Source organism: Phoenix dactylifera, chromosome 16 (assembly GCF_051530095.1).
Source record: "Phoenix dactylifera cultivar Ajwa chromosome 16, Ajwa_hap1_PhDact_Kaust_v1.1, whole genome shotgun sequence".
Classification (NCBI taxonomy): domain Eukaryota; kingdom Viridiplantae; phylum Streptophyta; class Magnoliopsida; order Arecales; family Arecaceae; genus Phoenix; species Phoenix dactylifera.
Window position 1 is genome coordinate 16464366 of NC_143205.1, and position 25477 is coordinate 16489842.

Sequence of the window (25477 nt, forward strand, 5' to 3'; positions counted from 1 at the left end):
TCTCATAAGGTTTGTTTGGATATTTCTAAAGTACTGGGCTGAAATTCTTATAGGAATCAGATTTGCTGGTCCATCTAACTTGCATTTTCTGAAAGCGTGTCCAAATCCAGCTCAGATTCTAGCCTTTGGATGGTTTAATTCATAATTTTTATAAAATTTTTAGTTTAATTTTATAAAAATATTTAAATAGACTAATATGGTTGGTAAAATCATTGAGATTCTTACTAATCCGGATGGTTGGGTGGGCTAAACCAACCCCATCTCCCCAATTGTTCGCGTCACCATACGGGTGAGATCATCACCATCCATCCAATACACCTCGTTTACGCTTCCGTAATCGTAGAGCGGTTTCAAGCGTCTCGGCGCGGTGAGCGGAAGAGCGAGGAGGGCTTGGAAACCTCGAAAGCCCGAATCAAGCTTCGATTCTTCCGTGTTTTCTCTCTGCCGTTGCCTTCCCAGTTCGAAAAGAGAGGGAGGAGGGAGGCGGCGGCGAGGACTAACGGTCGGGAAGGTTAAAAGGAAATCTAGGGTTTTCTCGTCGGAGATGCTGAGCAAGAAGAGGCGGCGGGCGGAGTCGCCGGCGATCCACCCTCGCAACCGGTACTCGGAGAAACCACCGGATTTCGGACTCCTCGCCTCCCTCTACCCTTCCTTCCGCCCCTTCGTCTTCTCCTCCTCCCGCTCCGGCCGCCCCACCATCGAGTGGACCGACTTTAACGCCACCCGCGAGCTCACCCGCGTCCTCCTCCTCCACGACCACGGTGTCCACTGGTAGCTTTTCCTCTCCCTAATTTAGTGTCATTTTAGTGGGTTTTCCCCTTTAACCATTTTTCTGCTTCTCTTCCCCCTAATTTTGGGTCCTTAGGTAGGAAAAAGATGCTTAATTTTTTTTTTTCCATGGATTTCATGTAATTTGCCCAAATTTTGTTTTTCTGTTTGTTTTTGAATCAATTTTGTGCAAAAAAAATTGGATCTTTTTTTGCTATTCTATTTGTTGTCTCTAGTCACATTTGTGGTTAATTTTATAAATTTAGAAGAAAAGTTTGGAACTTTAGGTTATGCTGAGAAAAGTAGGGTTCTGAGTTACTATGGATTTAATGAACACATTTCAGGTGGATTCCCGATGGGCAACTCTGCCCTACGGTGCCAAACAGATCGAACTACATCCATTGGATTGAGGACTTGCTGTCCTCAAAGCTTATCCCGGCGAGAAATGATTCTGACGGAAAAGTTAGAGGGTTTGATATTGGGACTGGAGCCAATTGCATATACCCACTCCTTGGAGCATCACTGCTGGGGTGGAGTTTTGTTGGGTCTGGTGGGCTTCCAGTTTCCTAATCTAAAACTCTTCTATGAATCATTAAGCACCAAGAATTTGATTTTTATGTTGTTTCCTCGAATGCAGTATGGTAAGCAACATTTGCACAACTTTGCTTGTAGATGTGACGGATGTGGCCTTGGAGTGGGCTAGAAAGAATGTGGAGAGCAATCCCCACCTGTCGGAGCTGATTGAAATCCGAAATGCTAATGATGCATTGTGTTCCGATGACAAGAAGCCAACTTCAGAGAAGTTTGATAGTGAGGTGACTATCGATCCAACTGCAGCTGCTGAGGAGGCAGAATCATTAGATCCAAATCCAACAGAGGGTGACTTCTGCGAACCACCTATACTTGTAGGTGTTGTCAAGGATGGTGAAAATTTTGACTTCTGCATGTGCAACCCTCCATTTTTTGAGAGCATAGAGGAGGCAGGTCTAAACCCAAAGACTGCTTGTGGAGGGACCGCAGAGGAGATGGTTTGTCCTGGTGGTGAACGAGCTTTTATCACCCATATCATTGAAGATAGTGTTTCACTGAAGCATTCTTTCCGGTGAGGTTGAAACCTATTTATGATATTGGCAATTGCTTATATTTCTTCAGCAAATAACTTGCAAGGTATTTCGTTTAGGTGGTTCACATCAATGGTTGGAAGAAAAGCAAACTTGAAATTCTTAGTGTCAAAGCTCCATGAGGTTGGGGCCTCAATAGTCAAGACTACTGAGTTTGTCCAGGGTCGTACAGCTCGATGGGGTCTTGCATGGTCTTTTCTGCCCCCAAGCAAAAAGTTCATCGCGGCAAATATCCCAACAAAGAATCATCTCTCGTTCATGCTTGAGGTTTGACATCTCACATGCCATTTTATTTTAAGTTTGATGATTGCTTTTGTCTGTTTGTTATCCCTTTAAGGCTGTAGCTGTGTCAAACCAACTGTCGGGTGAAAATAATATTTTGTTTCCACATCTTTCTCAACCTTAATAATGCCCTAGAAATTAAATTATTGAGAATCAAAGAAGGTGCAAGCACATAAGGTGAACTGAATTTAGTCAAGTGTCTCCACTCCACCTGTAGACTAATGCTTTCGCATATAAGGGTCCAGATGTGAAGATGATGTGAAAGTTTGAGAGACTTCAAAACTGGGGATTTTCGTGCTTTATGTTCCACTAAGCATGTTCTGTTTTACCCCAAAAAAGGGAAAAAAATTGTACTGGTTTTCTTTAAACCTATTGATTTTGAGCTGTGCTAATTTTTTTACTTCTACTCTTGTTCTGCTAACATTTTTTAACTGCAAGGAAAAGTTTCAATTCGAATTGATCTGAAAGTTGTTATGTCTGCATCTTGAACAGTATCCTATCTCCTGATACCTTCAACTTTTTCTTTCTTTTTGATGCTTAAGGGCCTTCAACGTCAATTTGGTGCCTTTCAAATATTAAAATCAGTGGAGTCTTTTTTCCAGGCAATTGGTGCCTTCTGTAAATCTGATTTTTCATCATTTTGTGTCAATGTAAGCTCTCTGACTTTTGGTGCTCTGCTGTTTGTGTTTGTGTTTGTGTTTGTGTTTGTATAGTTGTTTCTAATCTTGGATAGTATGACATTTTCACAGATCATGATATCAAATAGGCATACTGGTGTAATACTAAAAGATTGCTCTGATAATGTTGGTGGAAGTGTTGCTAGTTTGACATCGAATGGGTCAAACAACTTGCAATGTCCATTAAATGAGCTATCCTTCCGTGTCTCTGTATGTTTACTTGTGCTTCCTTGATAGCTACTCGCTATTTCAGTGTAATATGTTGCAAAAATTATATGATAATTCTTCTTGTAGGTATTTGAGCAAATTCCAGGCACGCTTCTAGTTAAAGGATTGATGTTGCACAAAGAAAGTCCACTTTCAGGTTCAAACGCACTCAAATACCTTTGTCATGATGTATTTATATTTGGCCTAAGCATGGAAATTGTCTAAATGCTGTCTGTTAATGTTCTTAGAGGTAACACTATTTAGAACGTTCCTGTCATCCAATGATTTATTCTTACTGGTTTAGGATTCTTGTCATTTATTTTGCACCGTAATATTACTTCCTCTTTTAGTGTTGACCATGGCAGCATATAGCAGATGAATGGGAGAACTTTAAATGTTCTCTTTTCATCCTTACTTCTTTAGAGCTTTCAATTTTTCTAATTAAAATAACCTTTAATTTTCTTGCATTAAACTTATGGCAATAGTATATAATGCTGACGTATTGCTTTCCTTGTAGTTGCAAAATATAAGCTGCGAGAATAAGTTGAGTCAGTCCATAGAAATTGAAATATAAAACAGTTATAAAAGGTTCTGGTGCATGCTACGATCTTATCGATCAGAGACATGCACATGCGAACCAATTAAATTTAATACTGACAATACAAAGTTGACTATTTCTTTTGGAACAAGAGCCATCTCTTTCTTGGGGGCTATTCTGTTATCCAACCATCTCAATAATGCTGCATTATCACCTTTCTATGTTTTATGTATATCATCTCTGCTACTAAAACTTGGTAAGATACTATTTGATTGTTTATTTTTTATACCTACTTAGGAGCTTGTTAAGAATCAATGACCATTCCATGCAAATCTAAAGCTTTGTTAAACATTCAAGGAAGCTATAATAGCTGGCTTTTGCATGCTTAATATAGTTGGAACAACTGTGCTCAAAACAGAGTACTATGCTAGCAAAGGATCTTTAAATCAAACAGTATACATAATTCAGGCCCATGCTAGCATAATATTGGAAAATCATTGGTTTGGACAGTGCATCGCTATAATCTACTCCTAGGTCTGACTTAGATTAACAAATGCAGCAGAGATATTAGTGAAAATACTGAGTAACCTGATTCTGCCTTTCAGTTGTGTAAGCAGCTGAATCATTGGTAAACAAATACAGAGTAATTAGTTAGAGATATTAGTGAAAATACTTTTTGTGTCTAGTACTGAAACATTGGTAAGCAAACACATGCAAGAATGTATAACATCTGCTTAAGATACATATCTCTATTATGTGTGGTGAAAGGGAGAGAGAGGAGTGTGTTGGGATGGGGTTAGCAGGGTGGGACTCGTGGTGCTTGTGAGGACCTTTGGAAGGGAATATGGCATATCAATGGTAATGGATGGTAGAGTTGGAAATAGAAATTTGGAAGTCCTAATCTATAAGGATTGCTAGCTCTCCTAGGCACTTATAATGGGATTTTAGTTCCAATTTGGGTATGCAGGCAGCTGGGTGGTGGGTAGCGGATAAAGTGCCCTCTTACAGGGCCAGCATTATGATGACCCTTGAGAGGGGAAAAAAAGGCATTCCTTCTTGACACAGTATTCAGGTTAAAATGAAAATGAACATAAATATCAAAGACCGAACATCATACATGTTCAACAGTGACAAGAAAAGTACCCGTCTCCACATTAGCAGGTCATTGGAGCCAAATGTGATTTTAATTCTCGTGACTGCGAACAACTTACATTCTTAGCCCTCACAAAAATACATGTATGTTATATTGTAATTGAAAATTCTGACACTTAATACATCATATCCTCCTTACTTATTTCATTTCGTGTTCCCTATGAGCATTTGTTATAAATCTTGTCCCCATCCTAGTTCCAATATTCTCCCAATTATTGGACGATTCTCATATTATTCTCGATTTTTCTCTTGACCAAATGGTTATCTGAATTATTCTCTAAAAATAAATTGATCCAAAACTATTCAATTTTTCTTGGATTATACGCAGATATTATGGCTTATCTATAAATTATTTATGGCTAATTCAAAACAATTTATTTATGTTGTACAAAGTAATGATATCATATATCATTGCTAGAGGTGATTTTTTTTGGCTACCGTTTGTTACTTTTGCCTCTCCTAATAAGTAAATAAGTTCATAAATATTTTTGAAAATTTGTTATGTTTTAATTTTATTATTTTTTAATTCTTAATTATGCTAATGCTAGGGCCATAATTGGCATCATAAAAGCTGCACAAAATGCCAGTGCTCAAAATATCGTACCTTGGTCATGCTTTTCATTCTTTATAGTTACAGAGATGATTATCAAACTTGGTGAATTTGCTTGCATTAATTTATTGCAATCAGAAACTGTCTTTGCCAACGAACCATGCTGCTTATTTTACAGGAGTATTCTCATCGTTATTTTGGCAATTGGAGGAAGCCCTGAAGAAGGAATTTCTGAACAAGTCTCATGCACGCTAGCTTCGGCAAATGATTAGAAGGAAGCGGCATTGCATTATAGAGGATTATAAAGGAAGAGATGCATCATGGAACTATAAGACGTAATCGGAGCTCTATGCTTCAACCCTTTTAATCTTCTCTCCCATAGTTGTATCACATGAATATCCCCAAAATAATTTGCTTCATTGATTTCTCTCTGGGAGAGCTCACCAGCCAGACTCCATGTATTTCTTTTGGAGTATTCAGACGTAATTTAGGCTCAAGCATTCTCGATCCAGAATCGAAAGCTTCGTCATCTGTTTATTCAATCTACAGATAAAGTTTTGCTTTTAACGAGTCCTTGTATTCCCTCGATAATCTTTTTTTCTTTTTTGGTTTGTTTTGCTTGTTAATACTCTATTCATTTAACTTCTTGGTAACGATGGATGTGCCATATCTTTACCAACCAATGATTTCGTTCTGTCGGTGGTCTGCTAAATTCTTATCTCAAACCTTTTCTTTCTCTTGGCATAATTTTGCTTTTTATGCCTCTCGGTTTATGGAGATTCACTCCAAACTGCATTCCAACGAGCCAACACATAGAATCCCTCGCTACCATCAAAAGTTCATGCATTACCGAAAACACCAAACCATGTTCTAACATGAAGAAAAACAAAGATCAGGTGTATAGGATAAAAATTCTCAAGCGAAAAACTCTAAAGCGCCACTAATGGCCTGGTCATGCTGATGAACATCAAAACATGAAACAAAAAAGAAAAAAGAAAACAAACTTTTTTCTGCCATCATATATTCATTATGTAGTATAAGATTGTATCATATAATCTGAATAGCCGTAAAAGCTATTCAATTTTCATGTCCTAGATCGAACAAAGTTAGTCTGGCTGCAGCCTATTCAACGACCTCTACAACCAAACAGCACCATTGACGTCCCTAGGACAAGCAACGAGAGAGAGAGAGAGAGAGAGAGAGAGAGGGAAAACAACATCCGATTTAGAAGACAGGCGCGACGCGAGGAAGTGGACCCATGTTGACCAGCGCCTCCAAATGCAGCCTCACCCTGTCGCGACCCGTGTTACGATAATTCTCGATGCGATCTCTGCGGACGTCGAGCTCGATCACCCTGGCGCGACATATCGGACAGAGGTGCGACCTCGTAAGCAGCCATTGATCGATGCAGGCCTTGTGGAACATGTGCTTGCACCGCGGCAGCACGCGCGTCTCCTCGCCTTCCACGTACTCCGCCAAGCACACCGAGCAGCTCTCCTTCTCCTCCGAACCGCCGCCGCCGCCGCCACCACTATTGTCGGAAGAAGGAGATGATTCCGAGCCGAACACCCGCACGGGGATGCCCCGTAAATAAGCATCAGAGAACCGGGCGGGGACGATATCGACGGTTTCGTTGTGGTAATTGGTGGTTGGCTGGAGATCGCGGCGGCGGCGGCGGCAGCGGTCGAGCCAGCGGTAGATGGGCTTGAGGATGAGGTAGCCGAAGGTGATGAAGAAGACGGCGACGAAGACGATGCTGAGGGTTTTCTCGAGTTGGATGTGGCCGTCTGTATCCGACGGCGACAAGGGGAGCGGAGTCCGGGGACTGTAGCGGCGAGAATGTTCGTGAAATGAGTTCATGGTGGAGTTTTTTCCCTTTGTTTCTTTTGGGAACGGAAACAAGGGAGAGGTGTAACGAGGAGCATCCAGGCCCGACGCGGATAATGGATTGCGAAAGGCTTTTATGGTATGGGAAAGGGGGCAACGACATGGAAACCTCGTATGAGATGACAAAGAGATTCGGAGATTTAGAAAGAGAGAGAGAATATCTCCGCGGGGATTGCAAGGCTCTCCTCAGTTTGGCATGCTTATAACTCTTTTAGATCCATCCTCCATCCACCCGATGCGGGGACGCTAAAATCGTTAAATCGAATGGTATTGGTTTTTGGAAGATTAATGCATCCCAAAAGTAGAATTATACCAAAAATGGTATCATAAATGTGTTAGCGATATATCATCTAAATAAGTAAATAAAATTATAACAATAATTAATAGAACAATCTTAAAAGGATATATCATCTAAATAAGTAAATAAAATTATAATAATAATTAATAAAACAATCTTAAAAAGAATAATATATATTTTCTTTAGCATCAAAAAAAATTTATTTTAGCAAAAAAAACTATTCTATAAAGGATGTAATAAATTTAAATCATAAAGAGTAAATCTTACATATCTACTAATATTAAATTTGAAATAAAAGTAAATAGAGATAGCCTGAATGAAGACAGGTCAAAACGTGTAGACACTATCCCAAATAAGTATTTGTCCCCACGTACGAGTCTTCCAACAATCTTCCTCAGAGATATGACGAGTCAAAGCTTTCTCTTCGGTGCCTCTCGGAAGAAGCCAACATAAATCCGATCGGACTTGCAGATTCAGCAAAGAAAGAAATAAAAAGAAAATAGAACTTTGCTGAATGAAGACGCAAAAATAAAAATCAGAAAGTGGCTAAGAGGAGGAAGAGCAATTTTTTTTTCAGAATTTTTCTAGAATTTCTTTTTTTCTTTTTCTTTCGTCACCAAGAGACGAGAAAATGGAGGAGTTCTACAGGCCCCTTGGGCCAACATCTCGGTGGCTCAAAAAGGCAGCAAGGGGCAATCCGCGGACGCGTCCACGCCTTCCGCTAACACGGTCAGCCTGTGGAGGGCGCCAGCGCGCGCCCGCGAGCGGCGAGCATGAGCAGGCGAGCGCCTGCGAGGCGCGCATGGGCCGTGCGTCGAGCATGGCCCAAGACGCGCGAGCGCGCATGGAAAATTAAAATTTTTTTTTTCTAACAGAATGGCCGTCGCCAGTCCGCCATTTATAGTTTTGGCTCCTGGAGTTCGAATATACTCATATTCTTCATTGGATTTCCGAGTCGAAGAGATCCAGTCTCCTGTGACGCATTGTACAATAATATGATAGAGCTAGCCTTATATGTTATATGGAACAACGCCTCGCATGTACCAAAGTCAGGTTCATTTAATCATCCAGGGAATTTAATTGCCGGTCCATCCACTGCAATAAAAAGCTTCCATCCACGACTGTTTGTGTAATTGCCTCCACAGGACTCTCGCTTCTTTAACATGCGGTCTCTATTCCATTCCTCCCTACTCTGAAATTCCAACTCTCCCTTTCTCCATCCACCCCCCATCCGCTCAAAAAAAAAAAAAAATTGTATCATCATGTGCTCAACTTCCACATCTTATCCATCTTCTTCTTCGATTCCTTATCCACCAACTCTGAAGGAAACGAGCCTCTCCCCATGAAGTAGGGATGGACCAATGCCATCCCTTGTATCCTCACCTCGGGATCAAGCTCCACTGAACCAATGCGCAGCACCATGCATGTATCCCATTGTATGACATAGCGAACCGTGATGGAAATGGCTGCAAACAAGGCACCGTCTCTCTCTCTCTCTCTCTCTCTCTCTCTCTCTCTCTCTCTCTTGTTTGCAATGCATGACTTGCATGAAGCGACAACCATTGTCTTATCTATTTCAGGTCGAGCTTATGGATATTATAACCTAGTTTTTCATTCTAGCTGGGCTAAACAGAGCATGCCATGCATGCGTGAATATGGGAATGCATGACGGAGTTGACGCAGGTGAGACAGATGCCGGGGACTAAGTCGGTATGGTTTAAAATGGACTGCAAACTGGCCCAAAGAGTAGATTAATATAGACCTATGAATTTGGTAGATATCATTAGGCAGATGTTTAACTCATTTGCTGATTCTTACATTGGTGGCATGAAAAAACTGACCCGAGCATGACCTGGTGAAACCCAACCAAGTTTTTAGGGCAAAGTAAACTAGTCCTGACTTGGCCGAGCTAGAAAAGCAATCAAAACCAACAGAGGGAAATTTATTTTCAATTGTTTCAGACTATATGATGAGGCTATTGCAGAGGTCGGCGCTGGAGAAGCAGTCGACATGGGCAACGTCGACGGAGGGTTGCAAGGGCGACCCACTCTCCAACATTTGGGTTGAAGTTGAAAGCCTGGTTCTTGTGGAGAACGATGTTGTTCTGGCAATAGAGGAAGAACCATGGCCGCCGACGGTGGGTGGCGGCGGCGCGGGCAGCGAAGGCAGGGTCGGTCACCACTTCCCGCCACTGACAGCATGCCGATCCGGACTATCGAGCAGAAGGGGAGGTCGGAAAGTATCAACTCCCGATCCGTCATGTCCCAGCTCAAGCTTGCGCACCCCGTGGTTCTATTTTTCATTGTCATCGTTCGGATCAAGGATGGACTGATCGTTAATTTCCCTTTCATCGTAATGGTTGCAGAATATATGAATTCGTTATGACCGAGAAACAAGCTTTCCCTGGGAGGCCTCGTTCATGCTAGAGTGTATATGGGCGCGAGGCGAATCTTCCTTGAGCGTGATTTGGCTATAGTGATCAATTAGATTCAGGGCGGGCGCGTCAAGACAGATCTGCATCCTCTGATCCATGACATTTGCCATCTGCTGGAGGAGTGTAATTCTTTCAGTACCATGCATGTCTTTCGGGAGGCGAACAGTGTGGCGGACTGAGTCGCCTCCTTTGCAGCACACCATACAAGCGCCTTCACATGGGGGGCATCGGAGCATGTGCCATTGGTACTAGAGCGTATTTTGCACTGTGACCATTCAGGATGTCCTCACGGCCGCATATAGTGAGACGCCGTTACACAAAAAAAAAAAAAAAAGAAACAAGCTTTCCCCAATTTAACCCTTAAAAAGTTAAGAGAACTAGAGAACAACAAAAGGACTTTTATGTACCACCAAATTCAAAATGTTAGTAGTTGAAAAATGAAAATCTAAATTGTTGATGCCATCTTGAATGTTTAAAGTACTTTCTACCCAAAAAAAAAAAAAAAAGAATATGATAAGCTTCAGAACTGATGATAGTTGTTGTGGCAGACTGTCCAATAGGAGCTCGTGATGTAGCTATAAAACAACTAACATGAGCTCGCCACTTGGGCAGCCCCAGAGACCGAAGGATCCTTCAAATTTCAAACTCTTTCCTTAGTTGACAACAACTCGGTCATGATCCCAAATAGTTTCCTGAACTGTGCAATGTGTGAACGATCCGTGCAGGCGAGATGCGGAGGAGTAATTCTCGAGCGAGATGCACGATCTGTTACCAAAACAGCTAACACACATGCTTGAATTGCTTGGTAATGGGTGCTGGCCCTTGTCTATATATGCAAACCAAGTCTGGAGAATGTTTGGAGAATCCTCCAAATAAGTTTTCTAACATCTCTAAGTCCACTAGATACTCTTTCTCGTCCTCATTACATTGTTATTCTGCCTCCGTCATAATACCTCCATTGTTTCCTAAGAGTTGAATTTGACTTAGGCATTGAAAGGCCCACCATTTGACACTCTCCAGCAAGTAGACTTTCTTTATTTGGGTTGGTTTAGGTCGGATCTAGTCAAAGCCACCACCTGAGCACAGCCTTCTCCATCCCTTTTGCCTTAGACATGTGTAGCGGCTTTTAAGCTAACTTCTCCGTTCGAGACAATAAATAGGCCGACTTCTCCCGTGATCTTATCAGCTCGGCACCTAGGTCGGACCAGATCTCAGCGGCAACAGTACCTCATGTATTTTTGGATTCTTAACATATGCATCCAATCATCTGAAGTATATAGTTGAAATGGAACAAATAATATAATTTGTACATTTCAAGATGGCTTCATATATAAGCTAGAAGTCTCCAAAAGATATGACTCTTTATAAGTAGATATTTTAATTCTTCTACTTCACATCCAACTGTTTAAATTCTAATTGTTCAACCACTAACATTAAATTTGATGGTTGGTGTAAAGTTCTTTCTTTACACCTGGTGTATATCATAACCTCACCCCTTAATAATGATTAATCAGCTTATGCAGCATTTCCAAATCTTTAAAACGTAATCATATTTCCTCAAATGGCAAAGTTCTTGCTATATCATATTTCAATGCTTTCTTCGCAGTTTTTTAGTCCCAGATTTGTGCTCCTTAGCTAGTCCAGGTAACCTGGTCCTCGTTTTAAGTGGTCCATGATATTTTAAGGCTGTGTCGAGCCGGATGCAAAATTCGTCTCAACTTGGGGAAATCTAGAAGTTTGGGTATAAATATAACACTTCTATACTACATTTGGTTTGCTGGAATGAGTGCCAGAAGGGAACGAGAATTCTAGTTTTATTCCCATTCCGACATTTGGTGTGACAATAAACTTAGGAATCACGTTTTCTTTGGAATCATCATTCTTTCAATTGAAGGAATGGTGATTCGGCTCTTACATGGCATGAATGACCTTTCCCATGAGGATGCTAATAAATGATATCTTTAAAACAGTCAAATTAGTCGTATTTATAATATAAAATAGCAACAAATAATATATTCACTATGAGTTAATTATTGATAATTATGATATAAAATTAAAAATGATATAGTAAGTATTTCATAATAATATTATTTTATTGGTATCCCATAACAGATATTGTATATATTCTAATATTATGCCAATTACGGTATATAGGTTTGTTATGGGATATACTGACAAATGAGCATTGAACTATGCAAATTAAATGGAGGGATTTAAAAAAACTATATATATAAATATATATAATTAGTAGTGCTGAATACAAAAATAAAGATATATCAGCTAACTATTAAAAATAAACCAAAATGATATATAAAAATAAAATAAAAAGTAAGCCAAGCTTAATAAAATCTTAAGTCTTAAGTCGACTTGGATGCCAGCATAAATTATGGGGGAAATATTCTTCAAAGATCTGATCAGTCGAGGGAACATAAAATCTAATTAAAAATTCATAAATCACAAAGTTTTCATGAGAGTGGGGACACCCTAACTAACATCTGTCATCCTAAATTACGAGATTGTTGGCTAAGGAGGCTTCTTAATTGATGCAATCACGATCTTTTCCGTATAAGGTCAAAAAATAGGATACCTCGGAGTGCCAAGGGCAACTCCCCATCGTCAATCCACAAGGTGCCTCCGGAGTGACAAGCTACATACGCAGTTACCCAATCCGCAGCACCATTACCTTCACGGTAAATATACTTGGCCTGAAAGGCCCATCCATCCCTCGCCATAGCCCAAATGTCACGAAGCAAGGGATGGTCACAACCACCACGCCTTGGACCCCCCTGGATCCAACTGACAATGGTGGCTGAGTCACCCTCCAGAATAATTGACCTAGCCCGTAAGACAACCGGGCATGGTGAAGGCCCGCCCAGGCTGCTGTCAGCTCCGCACTCGGAAACGAAGTGTCAGATAACTGACTGCCACCGGCAGCCACAACCCTGGCACACGGGTCCCAAATAACAAAACCCGCGCCTCTCCGCATACCACCATCCAAAACAGACCCGTCAAAGTTGACCTTGAGGAAACTCGGGGGTGGGGGCTCCCAGGTGAAAAACACCGTACGAGAGACTGCCAAAGCAGAGTGGGAACCCCAGGTGTCCCGAGCTATCAAGGTCCCTCCAACAGGGATAGTGTAACACAGTTCTGCCGCCTGAACGCGGGCACTCTCAACAACAAATCGCGGCGATATACATCGTTCGCTGAAGGTGCGAGCATTCCTGACCAACCAGATCTGGTAGGCAGTGCAGGTAGCTCGGACAACCTCCTGACGAAGCACCAGGGACTCCGATCCCTGACGCATGGCCTGTAAGAACAGGTCCCTACATCGCCATACCACCTGTGGGACCCCTACCAGCCGCCAAGTGCCCCTAGCCCATGTGCACAGAAACAGGGCATGGTCCACCGTCTCAGCCACACCACAAGCCCCACACACCAATGGGATCCTCACACCTCGACCTGCGAGTACAGCTCTCGTAGGGAGACGGTCTCAGGCCACCTTCCAGAGGAACAACGCAACCCTCGGGTGGAGCCCCAATCGCCAGATCCAGGCAAAATTCGGGCCAGGCTCATACTCCCGCCGAAGGATATGGGAGAGATCGCCCATCCTGACCCTGGATCTGGTCGAGAAACCCCACACACGTATATCTGGTCCGCCACTCTGTGGTAACGGTAGTGAGCGGACCCGCTTCGCCAAATGCTGCCCGAACAAACGGGCCAAGTGAATCTCATCCCAGCCAGCCACCCCGGGGGTCATGAGATCATAGACCTGTAGACCCTCCCCAGCCTCGACACTAACCATAGTCGGCCAAAGCCGCAGAAGGAGGCCGTCGACCCATAGGTCTCCAGCTACATCGATGCTACGTCCGTCGCCTATCAGTCATCGGGTGTGACTCGACACCAATAGCAAGTACCTCGCTATCTCACACCATAAAAAGGAGTATCTCCGCCCTCCTCGGGCCCAGCCCTCCGGGCCTGCCCCCCCCCCCCCCCCATAGCGGATGTCATAATCCGGCTCCAGAGCCCCTGCGGCTCCAGGATGAAACGGGAAGCATGCTGGGCAAGAAGCAGCTCTCGTCTCTCCAGGAGAGACACCACCCCTAGACCACCCTCCCTAAGGGGGAGGTAGATACGCTCCCATGCCACCATGTGCACCCCACGACCCCCTCCATGTGAGCCCCATAAGAAGCCCTGAAGAAGTCGCTCAATCTTCAATAAAATAGACCTTGGCACCACCGTATTTGCCATAAGATAGATGAGCATGAAGCCCAATACAGATCGAATCAGCATGACTCTGCCCATCATAGACAGGGACGCTGCCCGCCAGCGCTCTAGTCTGCTCTGAACCCGCTGCACCAGCCCGGTGCACTCGGAAACTCGCAATCTCCTACTCGAGATCGGAACACCCAGATAGGTCCAGGTCCCGTCCTGCTCGGGCATCTCTAGATTCCTCCGAATCCCCCGTCGAACCCTGAGTGACGTGCTAGGGCTGAAGGAGATGGAGGATTTCTGGCCATTCACTCTCTGACTGAATACAGTGCAGTAGGCAGCCAAAACCCTCCTGATAGCCTGAGCGTCCGCTACGCGAGCCCGAGTCAGGAGGAGGCAGTCATCTACAAAGAGTAAATGTGATATCGGTTGGGCCCCTGGAGCTGGGACATAGGCCCCCAGCTCTCCAGCGGCGCACGCAGCCCGCAATGCCCGAGACAAGACATTAGAGCAAATGATAAACAAATACGGAGATAACGGGCATCCCTGCCAAAGCCCCATAGTAGAACTGAAGAAAGGAGATGGAGAGCCGTTGACCAAGATAGAGAACCTCGGTCCCCGAACACACCCCATAACCCACCCAATCCATGTCTCATGGAACCCCAAACTCTCCAAAGCTAGCCTAAGAAAACTCCACCTGATTCTATCGTAAGCTCGTTCCATATTAAGCTTGACGGCCATCAAGCTCCGCCGCTGCGAGGCCCGTCGAAGATCCCACATCATCTCCTGGGCCACCATAACGTTATCGGAAATACTCCGACCTCTCACAAAAGCACCCTGCTCCTACAGATGATGCCGGAGAGGAGGGGCTTCATACGATCCATAAGTATTCTTGCCACAACTTGTATAAAGTATTGCACAAGCTGATCGGCCTAAAATGACTCGGCTCGGCCGCGTCCTGACGCTTTGGTATAAGCGTGACAAATGTGGCCTTCCAGTCATCAGGCATACCTGCCCGACTGAAAAAATACAAGACTGCTTCCACCACTGCAGTCCGAACGATCCCCCAGTATCTCCGAAAAAAGAAAGGCGCATAACCAATACCAAAGCGGTCCTCAGTATGAATGGCGCATAACCATGACCCATGAACATTTAATTAACTTGTAGGCATGATTATGTTCATTCCTAAACAGAGATTCCTTCTTTTTCAGCACTTTTTGTTTATCTTTTCCATGGCAAGACACATTTTACTTCAAATATTTGCATCTTCCCTCTCGGGGGCTGCAAATGATCAGCCGCTCGTGACTAGCTCTAGCTTGGCCAAGTCCAGGCTCGATTCGATTTCGGTCTAGCCAGAAAATAAGGGCTCGTTTGGTTCGCGGGAAGAATTTTCCCTCCTAGGAATATGATTCCTGGAAAACAAATTCCTAGGAAAAGAATGCCTAGAAAAGTACTTTTGGTATGTTTGGTTGACCATGGGAAAATGACAAATTTCCAAAGTGCTTATGTTTGGTTGGCCATCCACTTTCCTAGGAAAGTTATGTATAATTCCTATTATGCCCTTAATAAAAATTAGGTTTTTAATGTCTCTTTAATGCTTCTTTAATGCTGAAGGGACTTTTTGGGAAAAAGTAAAAATGGAGTAATTCCTGCCTCATGGGAAAGTAACTTTTCCATGTTTCTCATGGGAAAGACTTTCCCATGAAATGTGGGAATCATATTCCCATGGGAATTCAACTTTCCCTTCTCTCTCCTTTGAAAACTTCAACCAAACAAGAGGCATCTCATTACTTTTCCGTTGACCACACTTTCTCCCCTTCTTTTTTCGCGAACCAAACGACTCATATAGTTTTAGAAAGCTTGACTTATAAAGAAACCAAGCTTGAACATGAGCCAGTTGCAAAAGTAAGGGAGAAGCTTGATCTTATATGAGCCGTGCTTGAATAGCTCGTTATATCAAGCTCGGCTCGAGTGGAGTTCAAGCTTGTTGTCACATTTGCATCCTCAGCTTTAGCTCTCTCCAAAGCCTTTATGAGAATTCATGATTTTTTCACAACTGCTGGAGATTGATATTTAATTACTTTTTTTAAGAGATGGTTACGTGGTTAAATAGTAAGGTCACTCTTTTGTTTATTCCGTGCACGAGAGGGCAGGCGAGAGTCGTACCATGAGTTTTGCGCTCTCCCTCTGCAAACCTTTCAGAACTCGTCCGGTTCACGGAGAAAGAAGGAAGGAATGTGAACGAATACTTTACATTTGATTTTTTTTTTTTAAAAAAAAATTTAGAAAGCTAGCTCTCATATTTTATAAAATAATTTTATATGGTTGAAACGAAAGTCCAATTTTTACCGGCTGAAATTTAATTTTTTTAAAAAATATTTTTTTAAGCTTTTAAATAAAATAGATAACATCTTTTTCTTTATTAAAAATATAACCGCTGTTTTACATAACTTTTTTAGAAAAATAGATGCACAAATAAACATAAACTAATCTAAAATATGTCGTTTTTTTATAATTAATTAAATATGTAAAATTATTTGTGTAGATATGGTATATTTAGGTATCATTTTTTTAAATAATATTAAAATATTTTTTTCGCCAACTAAATGAGTTTTGATTTTTTTGTTGATTTTAGCAGTCAGCTTTGTTGTAACCTACAAGAAAATATATAATATATAAATAAATTTATTTTATTCTATCAACTTAAGTTTTTACGATAATTGGTAATTTTAATGTGGTATTGTTGTGGTTGAAATTTGGCCTTAGGGTGACCATGCCGGAGGAAGCCAAGGAGATGCTGATCGGAATGGAGAAGGGGAGCCACCTCCTACGATTCTGGGGACCTGTACAAAGCCTTCGTCGGAATTCTGGCAAAGGCCCTTCATGATTAAGTTAGCAGAGTTTTTGTAGAGAGTCTTTTTTTGTAAGAAAGAAGAAAAGTCCCAAAGTGTTGTTGATGTGGCTTATTTATAGCCCTTACAAGGGCGACCAAGTGGCCGCCGTATATTTCATCCTCATCATGGGTGGGGATGGTTTTGGCCAGGTGTGGTAGGGTATGGCTCCTGGCACGTGTAGCAGTGGTATGGCCCTTAGCAGGTGTGGCAGGGTATAGCCCTTGGCCAGTATGGTAAGGTATGGTTTCTGGTAGGTGTAGCAGAGTATAGCCCTTGGCATGTACTTGGCGAGGTCGGCTCGGTCCTTAGCGGGGTCCGAGGTCGGTTCGGTCTTCGGTAGGATCCGAGGTTGGCTCTGGCCGAGATCGATTCTGGCTGAGATCGGTTTTGGCCTATGGCGGGCTGAAGTTGGTTTTGGCCTGCCTGGCTCTTGGCGGGTCCAAGGTATGCCTACGGTCGAGAAAGCCTCTTGGGCTTGCTCAACTGAGATCTATTCTTGCCGGAATTGGGAGACTCTATGTCGAAATAGGATGATCCGTCTTGCTACCCATTTAACCCTATTACTTTTAGGATAGATGGCGCTTTCAACATAACCTAAAGGGTAAGATGCCTCGGGCCTCTTGAGGGCTGACCGGTAGAAAATTAGAGTGGTGGTGGGAGCAGGACATGTCCTGTCTTGCCGGACGTGCTCAAATAAATGATAGAAGACATCCCACCAAACTCCAATAATTGCCAGATTCCTGTTGTTTAACATGTGGATTTCATCCTCCCAGCTCCTCACCCTCGCATGCGCTTGGTTGGATCTCTTGAATCAGCTTCTTATAAACTAGATCCTGTTCCTCAACCTTTGAAAACTTCAACCGCATCAGGAGGCCCACTTACGCCTCTCATCTCATATGCTGTGATATAGCCAGGTTACTCATATTTCTCCCATACGAACACTTCCAATATCATTTTCTTGGGGCCATAGAAAAAATGAAGAAATTTACCAGCCATCCTTTCTTCCCTATGGACATAACATATGCTTTCTTTTCTAATGTATATTGTAAAAGTAAACGAAAATGCCACCGTGACAAATGATTATGCTACACTACCTTCTGCTTGTGGTCCAAAGAACAAAGCAAATGGTAATTAGAAAATAACAAGTGGGCAAAAGCAAATTGTATATCTTGATAATATCTTTATCTCAGCCTCATATCAAGCGATATATATCAGAGTTCCATAATTTTAGAAATTTCAGAATTTAAAATTTAAAATTCAAAATTTCTAGAATCTTAAATCTTTGATATATGACTTGACATAGGGCTGAAATGAAGATACCGCCAATAGTATAATCCCTTTCCATTATGCTGAACACCCTAAATTAGCTAAGCTTTCCCTTGATTATTCAAGGATTTGGTGATCTGTCAACATTTATTGACAACCAAACAGAGCCTTTACTCCACCAACCTTATCATGCAAATATATGATCACATACATAACCCGGATAACACCCTTCCTAAAATAGTAAGTCATATTCAAGAAGATAGATCCAATCTGTGGCAACAAGCTCTCCTGGTTTACCAAAACAAAGATACATGTTGCCAGAAGCTTTTTTTGGAGTTTAACTCGAGCATTTTCCTTGTGGATATGAGCAAGATGAATGGCCTGCATAGATGTGAATGGTGGAAAATGAATGAGGCTGACTTGAATAAATGAGAGAAACGTGGTTGGTTCTGGTTCTGGCTGTCGTTGTGGTTATTTAAAGAAGACTAACGACAATCACTTGACAAAACAAGGCTAACCCCCCATCGTTCTGGTTATTTAAAGTCATGCGTTTTGTTTTTGTACCACGTATTAGTTAGCTCTTACATATTTCAGTTGACCCAAGCGTTTCTATGGGCAGCATCGAGATCTAGGTTGCTTCTATCAAGTTGTTCACACGATGACCCATTCTTTTTTGCATCTGCAATATGTTTTAATCTTATTTCTATGATATCACATTCTCCCCACACTGTCAGAATCATAATATATTTGGTATTACCCTGCCAATTTCATGAGCAAAGGGGCATGAGAGAAACGATGTTTGCTGAATTAAATCTTGCAGATAGAGGGGCCATGAACACATGCTGTGCCTACCAATAGAGAGAATGCTCTTAGATATGTTAAGCGAAACTTAAAAAGATCTAGAAAATAAAAAGATTGGAGGAAAGTCGAAAGCTGCCATGTAGGACATAGTGAACGAGTTTTTGAGTGGTAACGACATGAGCTCAAAAAGAAATTATATAAAGGTTGATTAAAGATAACTCGGACAGAATTAGTATGGCATAACCTGAAAACACCTTATTGTTTTAGGGGGCTGAAACCTAGTGTAATATGAGTAATTTTCTCAGGAAAAACGAAAAAAACAGGAAGAAACGCGCAAGCACCTAATTAGTTGCACCGAATTCGATTTCCTTCACTGATTTCTAAACCTTTTTTCCCATTTTCTTTTAGGAAAACAGATTTATCATTGGATAAATTTTTAATAACCATGGAAAGATAAACCCCTCCACCAAGAAAAAAAAAACTCATGACTGAGGAAACGATCACAACCTAATTCATATGAATAATATATAGAACATCTAATAACCCCCACAATTTACAATAATAATAACAAATTAAAAAAAAAAAAGGAAAAAAAAACCACGCCATCTTACCAATCAAGTTCTCTCCCTTTTTTTGTTGGAAAAAAAAGGAAAAGAAAATTCTTTCAAGCCTTGCCTTCTATTCTTGCATGGGTCATCCCCGCACAAGCATCCACAAAATCCCCATCAATAAAATCCGTGGAGAGGACCTGCAACCTATCAGCGAACCCCCTCTTGAACGCCTGCGATATGAACAGCCTCGCATAGCCATGAATCCTCTTCGTCACCGGCCTCACGCACACCACCGGATTGTCCGCCTGCGGCGTCGCCGTGTTCTCCACCCGATAAAAATACTTCCTCACCGTCACCGGCTGCTGCTCGCTCAAATGCTTCATATTGCTCTCGAACTTGGTGTTCGGCAGATCCGTATCGATCCAATTGTCCTTCAAATATCCACTGCTCCAGAGCGGGTCCCCGCGCTTCGGCGCCGGCGACTTCGTTGGCTTCCACACGCATATAATTCTCCCCGGAAGCAATTCGGCGACGGTTTTGCTGAAGACGGCGTCGTCCTGGTGGATCAGGTGGCCGCCGAGCTGGTCGACGAGGTACCTGTCGAAGTCCGGCGGGTCGTCGTGGCCGAACTCGGTGCGGACTTCGAGGATGATGATCTCATGTTGGGTTTCCGAGAGGAAGCGTTTGACGTGGTCAATGACGACGTCGACGGAGTAGGTCGTGAGGACGCCGTGGCAGACGCGGCGGTCCTGCTGGACACGGACGTCGAGTACGCGGGCGCCGGCGGCGAGCTGGCGGTAGATGGAGCAGGACTGGCACTGGGCGAAGGGGCGGGAGACGAAGCGGACGCCGATCTTGTCGGTGGCCGAGTCGTGGGTGCCGGGCCAGACTATCTGGTTGACGCGGAGGCGCTCGGGGCCGAGGGCCGACATCCAGGCCTTGCGTTCGGGAGGGCGGTAGTCGGAGCCGGGGAACTGGTCGCCGGAGGAGTCGAGGAGGTCGGCGAGTATTTTCTTCTCGGCGGCGATGGACTTCCGGCGCTCGACTTGCTTGGAGAGCTGGGAGCCCATCGTAGGGGGGTGTGGGGGATGGCTGTGGGGGTTGGAAAGGAGAGAGCATTGTTAGCTTCAGGAGAGTTTTGGTATATATAAAGCATGGATGAGGTTAATCTTTAGTTTTCTTTTTTATTGTTTGGGTTTTTCTTCGAGTCTTTGGTTAATACAATGATGCTGTCGTCGTGATATTTGGTGGTTTGGTGGTGGTGGGCCGGCAAGATTTTTTTTTTTTTCTCGGTATGATTGGAATTTGGTGGGGATGAGAAAGAGAGAGGTGGGGTTGGTGTCGTTTGGAGAGAGAGGTGACGTGTTTGGCTGTTCGTGGATATCTCTTATTAGTTCTTCTATTCTAGCTTGGTTGCTATGAGGTCTGGATTCTAGTTTAGTTTGGATTAGGTTTGGAATCGATGATTTCTTTTGACTGCTATCCGGATTGGCTGCTACCGGATCTATATTTATCCAAGCTCAGGTATGGAACCGACGGCCATGCACGGTAGGGTGGTGGAAGGGATGGTGAGCTGCTTGGTTTCGGACAGGTTGTGAATTCTATGCATGTTATGTCTTTGTTGGCTAGGTGATGCTATGGAACCCCAACATGGCATCAAAAGTAATATTTGATGCTATATGGCATAAGTATACATTGGTGCAATTCATGGGAATATTGGAGATTTTGGTATACAATAGCATACTCTTCATCAGGCATGGCAATGGAGAATGGTGTTTATTTTCCCTTAAAAAGCTTAGGGTTGGGCTTGGATTTTTTTTTTTTTTTGATGTTTTAATAGTTTATAACATGGGGTTTATATATTATATCAAGTAAGGATAAGGTTATTTAATTTTTAAACAAAATTTAGAAAATAATATTGGAAGAAACAAAAGGTCACGAGGCTTAATCCAACATTACCTTCGCAATTTTTTTATTTACCCTTTTTTTTTTTTGAAACTAGCAGGACAGCCTCTTAGATATACTAAAGTTTTTTTAGAGATGATGCTCTCAAAACTACTTATGCCTGTTAAACTCTCAACGATTCTACTTATAAAAGGTCCCTAAAAAGTGAAATTTAATAAAAATAATAGTCAAAGATGACATTTGACCATACCAAATTTGACTGTGCGAATTTCCATTAAACGATATACATTTGACTGTGCAAATTTGACTCTCCCATGCGATATACCAAGATATTTGATTTTAGATTCAATAAAAATTTTAAGATTAATTTTAAAAATGATTTCATTTGAATTCTTTTAGATCTATCAAAGATGACATGATTGTAGAAATTTTCCACAGCTAAGATTGCGGAAGATTTGGAGCCCACACAGTTAGGAATAATAGTCAGGCAATAGCTGAAATGCATTGCTGCCCTAACATGTTTTGTAGGTCAGAAAATATGTTCCTATTAAAGGGCAACTTGAAAAGAGAAAGCTCACACTAGTCTTGTTTATATTCACGAGATCTAGCAGTGATGGCTTAAGGTTCAATATTGTTTGCCACTCTTTCTCGAAAAAAAACCTTTTTGCCACTCAATACCTAGTTGACTAGTTGCTGTGTCTTGAGCTTGAGAATGATCAGCACTTGGAAAGCTAGTACTTGGTCTAAAATTAGATTAGTAATGTATTAGTTGGAGAAAACTAGTTCAGGAAGTCCCCAACCTCATCTTTATATTTCAAAATAATTTAAGGGTGGTCTAGAAAATTAAAATTATATAGAAACTCATCATCTTCATTTACATATGATCTTTTCAATTTCATTGGTCTTCTTTGTTTCTTTCTTTTCCTCCATCTTCTTTCTAATTGTCTCAAGTACACAATTCCTGCAACTCTGCTAGATAAAAAGTACTCTTGCACTAATTAAAGCATTCATTTATTCTCCTCAATAAGAAAAAATGGGCAAAGTAAAAATGAATGCATTCTATTAGTTTCTCCATATTTTTTTTACCTTTAAAAATATTTTTAAAAGAAAATAAACCATTTTAGAGTTACATAATCAAACTGCAAATATTATAGAAATATGAAGACATCCTTCATGATTGTGGTCTATTCGGTTCTTTTCCTCAAAACAAATAGGAAGATAGAAAGAACTAGAGCGGCATAAACACTAAAGAAACACAATGTTTTTTCTAAGAGAAACATAACTAATGAAACAAAATTTAAAATATAAAACAAAACCAGAATCATATCTTTTGTTTTTTGATTGGAATGGGAGGAAGGTATTCCACCCGAGTTTGTTGCTGCAATTATGTATAAAAGTGGATTTATGTACAAAAGTGGATTACAACATGAGTTGTATGATAAGTTGGGTTTGCCTAGACCTAATTCGGTCCAACCAGGGTTGCCTTGCTGCCCTGTGAGGACCCTGGACATGCTACATAAATCTCAGCGATCAAAGTAAATAAATTCGAGTAGTTGAAATAAAGAACCAAGATGAAAAGAACAAGCTATATATAGCTGTTGGCCTCGAACAAGCTATGTTACTTTGTTTGATTGTTATGAAAAATCTTATAGCTAGCCCTGAATTTTAATTGCATATCTGAGCTTAGACTTTCATATGCCTTGGCCAAGTTTTTTCCTTTTTTCCCCTTGTTTTTAGTTTTTGTTGTTGTTATTGTTGTTGTCGTCATCATCATTATTCTTTGCTGAGTCCTTGTTAGATTTTAGCGAATCTTCCTTCAGGAGTATATATCCTATAATCTAAAAATCTATGATGAGTGTGCAGTGAGATATGCAACGATACTTGGCAGTGACGAGCAAGAATTTTGGTTCAATAGTAGTTGAATGAATTGCTCCACCAGTGCATAATAACATAAGAAAATCAGGGGGAAAAGTATATCTATTTGTAAAGGAAAAAATTATTTCCATCGTCCAGAGACTTGCATCATAAGCGATATGAATAATGGACTACTCGTGGATACAACTTCAGAATTTATATATAAAGCCTGATTGGGTTTTACCAACCTGGGATTCGCGAGAGGTAAGATGGATAGTCCCAAAGCTGAGAAAAAGCCTTTCACATGTCGCTTCCTGCCATTCCAATTCTTCTCCTTGGGTCCTATCTCTTGTACAATGTAAACATTATAATGTGCATTTTTAGTGTAAATGATGCAAATGAAGAAGAAACCTTCCGAGTTAGATTAGGAAAATTTGGGAGATTAATTGTGTCATAGATAAAAGGTTGGCCTGGCCACCATTTTGCCCAAAAATTGTTTCAAAGCTAGTTTTAAGTGGAAAGCAGCAATTTTAAGAATCTTAAGATTGGTAATCAACTAATACTTTCTAAACATAGAATAAACATCTAGCTGTGTATTGAATCTCCAATTGATACATTTTCCTCCTCCCAGATTATTGTAGCATGTCATTGCCTGAAGTTTTTCTTCATTACATCTTTTGGATACACTTCTCTCTCATGTTTCTAGTGAAATAAGCATTAGGAATGGTGTGATAGGGGCATCTGGACTTTGCCACGGGATGTCATTATGAAATCACCGTTCTTCTATACATGTTCCGCCAATTGCTCCGGATCATTTGGGACAACATAAGCACATTCTGAACTAATAAAGAGTAGTTGAGGCAGCCATTAGTGATGCAATGATGGGACCTATTTTTCAGTTTTTTTTTTTTTTTGCTTACTTTTTCACTTTTCTTCTCTTTCTTCACTTTATTTTTCTTTCTAAGAGGATCCATGGATCCAAGCACGGAGTCCCATTTTCTTGTTCTATGGATCTGGGTTAGCGCTTGCAAAAATGTTCTCCTAGTGCCTAGGCAGCCAGCCGAACTGATCATCCGACCCTGTTGACTATCCCTGAAAACTACCATTAATGAATCTCATTGAACAATCTTAATTTTGATCGAGTCCTATGCTTCATGATTTATTAATCGATCACTTAAATCTAATCGATCTGGAGCCATCGAATGTCGTTGTCAAGTCAACCGTCGTTATTTTATTTAATAAGATTATATGGATAATGCACAAGCTTACCTGCAGCGTCGTACATGATCTTCATCATCGTTTACACATGGTCCTCCTGTCTTCCGCTTGGCTAGGTCCACTACAAAGTGGAAACTTAATTTCTGCTTCATTATTATACTCGATTGTTTTAAAATTTGCAAAATACATTAAATATTATATAACACCAGAAATTAGATAAAAAAAATTCACTGTCCACTATGTATGGCAAGCAACTTCTAAATAGGCTCCTCTTATTTCTTTTTTTTTTAATGATAATAGGTCCAATATATAGTAGCTTGTCTGATTCAATGTTTTGTAGGACAACTTAAGTAGACCAATCTTGGTCGGTGATGTCACTTGATTTTGTTTCCTTGCATTGCTTCCTTCTGGAGATGCATTTACCACTCTATTCTTTCCTTCTCTTTAATAACAAAGAGCAAATAACAAATGCAATATGGTAAGAAATCAAAAAAAGGGGGCCATGTAAAAAAGGTGCCATAACTTTTGCAAAGATCATCATATCAAGCCATGACTGCATCTGATAGGGTCCCTAAGGCAAATCCTAGCCAATGTTTTGAAACTAGAACTAATTTGCAGCGAGCCATTTTCTCCTAAAAATGTGGGAAGAGATCCACCAAAGGATATCAAGGCTATAATAGATGGACGTATAACTTCAAAATTATGGATTTAATATCATAGTTGTTAAAATATTTACAGAAGAAGAAGAAAACAAAGCAACAGAGAAATAAAATCACTTTTCTCTTTCTATTTTTTCTTGTTTTTCTCTTCTTCTGCAAATATTTTAATAATAGTCAAACATGAAAAACAAGTACTTGGCAAGATA

General features: G+C 41.4%; 2 protein-coding genes across 3 annotated transcripts; one reads left to right on the forward strand and one right to left on the reverse strand.

Annotated features, from left to right (window-relative positions):
* Positions 1-277: 277 nt before the first annotated feature.
* FIO1 (methyltransferase) lies at positions 278-5978 on the forward strand. Of its 2 annotated transcripts, none has more exons than XM_008790401.6 (8): positions 278-771; positions 1113-1318; positions 1441-1870; positions 1949-2156; positions 2714-2821; positions 2921-3058; positions 3143-3212; positions 5474-5978. In XM_008790401.6, the coding sequence occupies exons 1-8, from the start codon at positions 545-547 to the stop codon at positions 5548-5550; spliced, it is 1464 nt and encodes a 487-aa protein (XP_008788623.4). In that variant the 5' UTR covers positions 278-544; the 3' UTR covers positions 5551-5978. The 2 variants fall into 2 exon arrangements, with proteins under 2 accessions (XP_008788623.4, XP_088568700.2); XM_088712574.2 differs by having other exon boundaries at positions 322-771; positions 3143-3305.
* A 13595-nt stretch (positions 5979-19573) lies between these two features.
* LOC103706341 (PLC-like phosphodiesterases superfamily protein) lies at positions 19574-20867 on the reverse strand. Its single transcript, XM_008790400.6, has one exon. It carries the CDS (start codon positions 20703-20705, stop codon positions 19749-19751), a length of 957 nt encoding a protein of 318 aa, XP_008788622.1. The 5' UTR covers positions 20706-20867; the 3' UTR covers positions 19574-19748.
* Positions 20868-25477: the final 4610 nt, after the last annotated feature.

Excerpts from the sequence above, each read along its gene's own strand:
- LOC103706341 (XM_008790400.6), bottom strand. The coding sequence starts at position 20,705 with ATGGGCTCCCAGCTCTCCAAGCAAGTCGAGCGCCGGAAGTCCATCGCC.
- FIO1 (XM_008790401.6), top strand. The coding sequence starts at position 545 with ATGCTGAGCAAGAAGAGGCGGCGGGCGGAGTCGCCGGCGATCCACCCT. Across the intron at positions 1,871-1,948 it reads TCACTGAAGCATTCTTTCCG|GTGGTTCACATCAATGGTTG; the intron begins GTGAGGTTGAAA and ends TATTTCGTTTAG. Across the intron at positions 3,059-3,142 it reads AGCTATCCTTCCGTGTCTCT|GTATTTGAGCAAATTCCAGG; the intron begins GTATGTTTACTT and ends TTCTTCTTGTAG.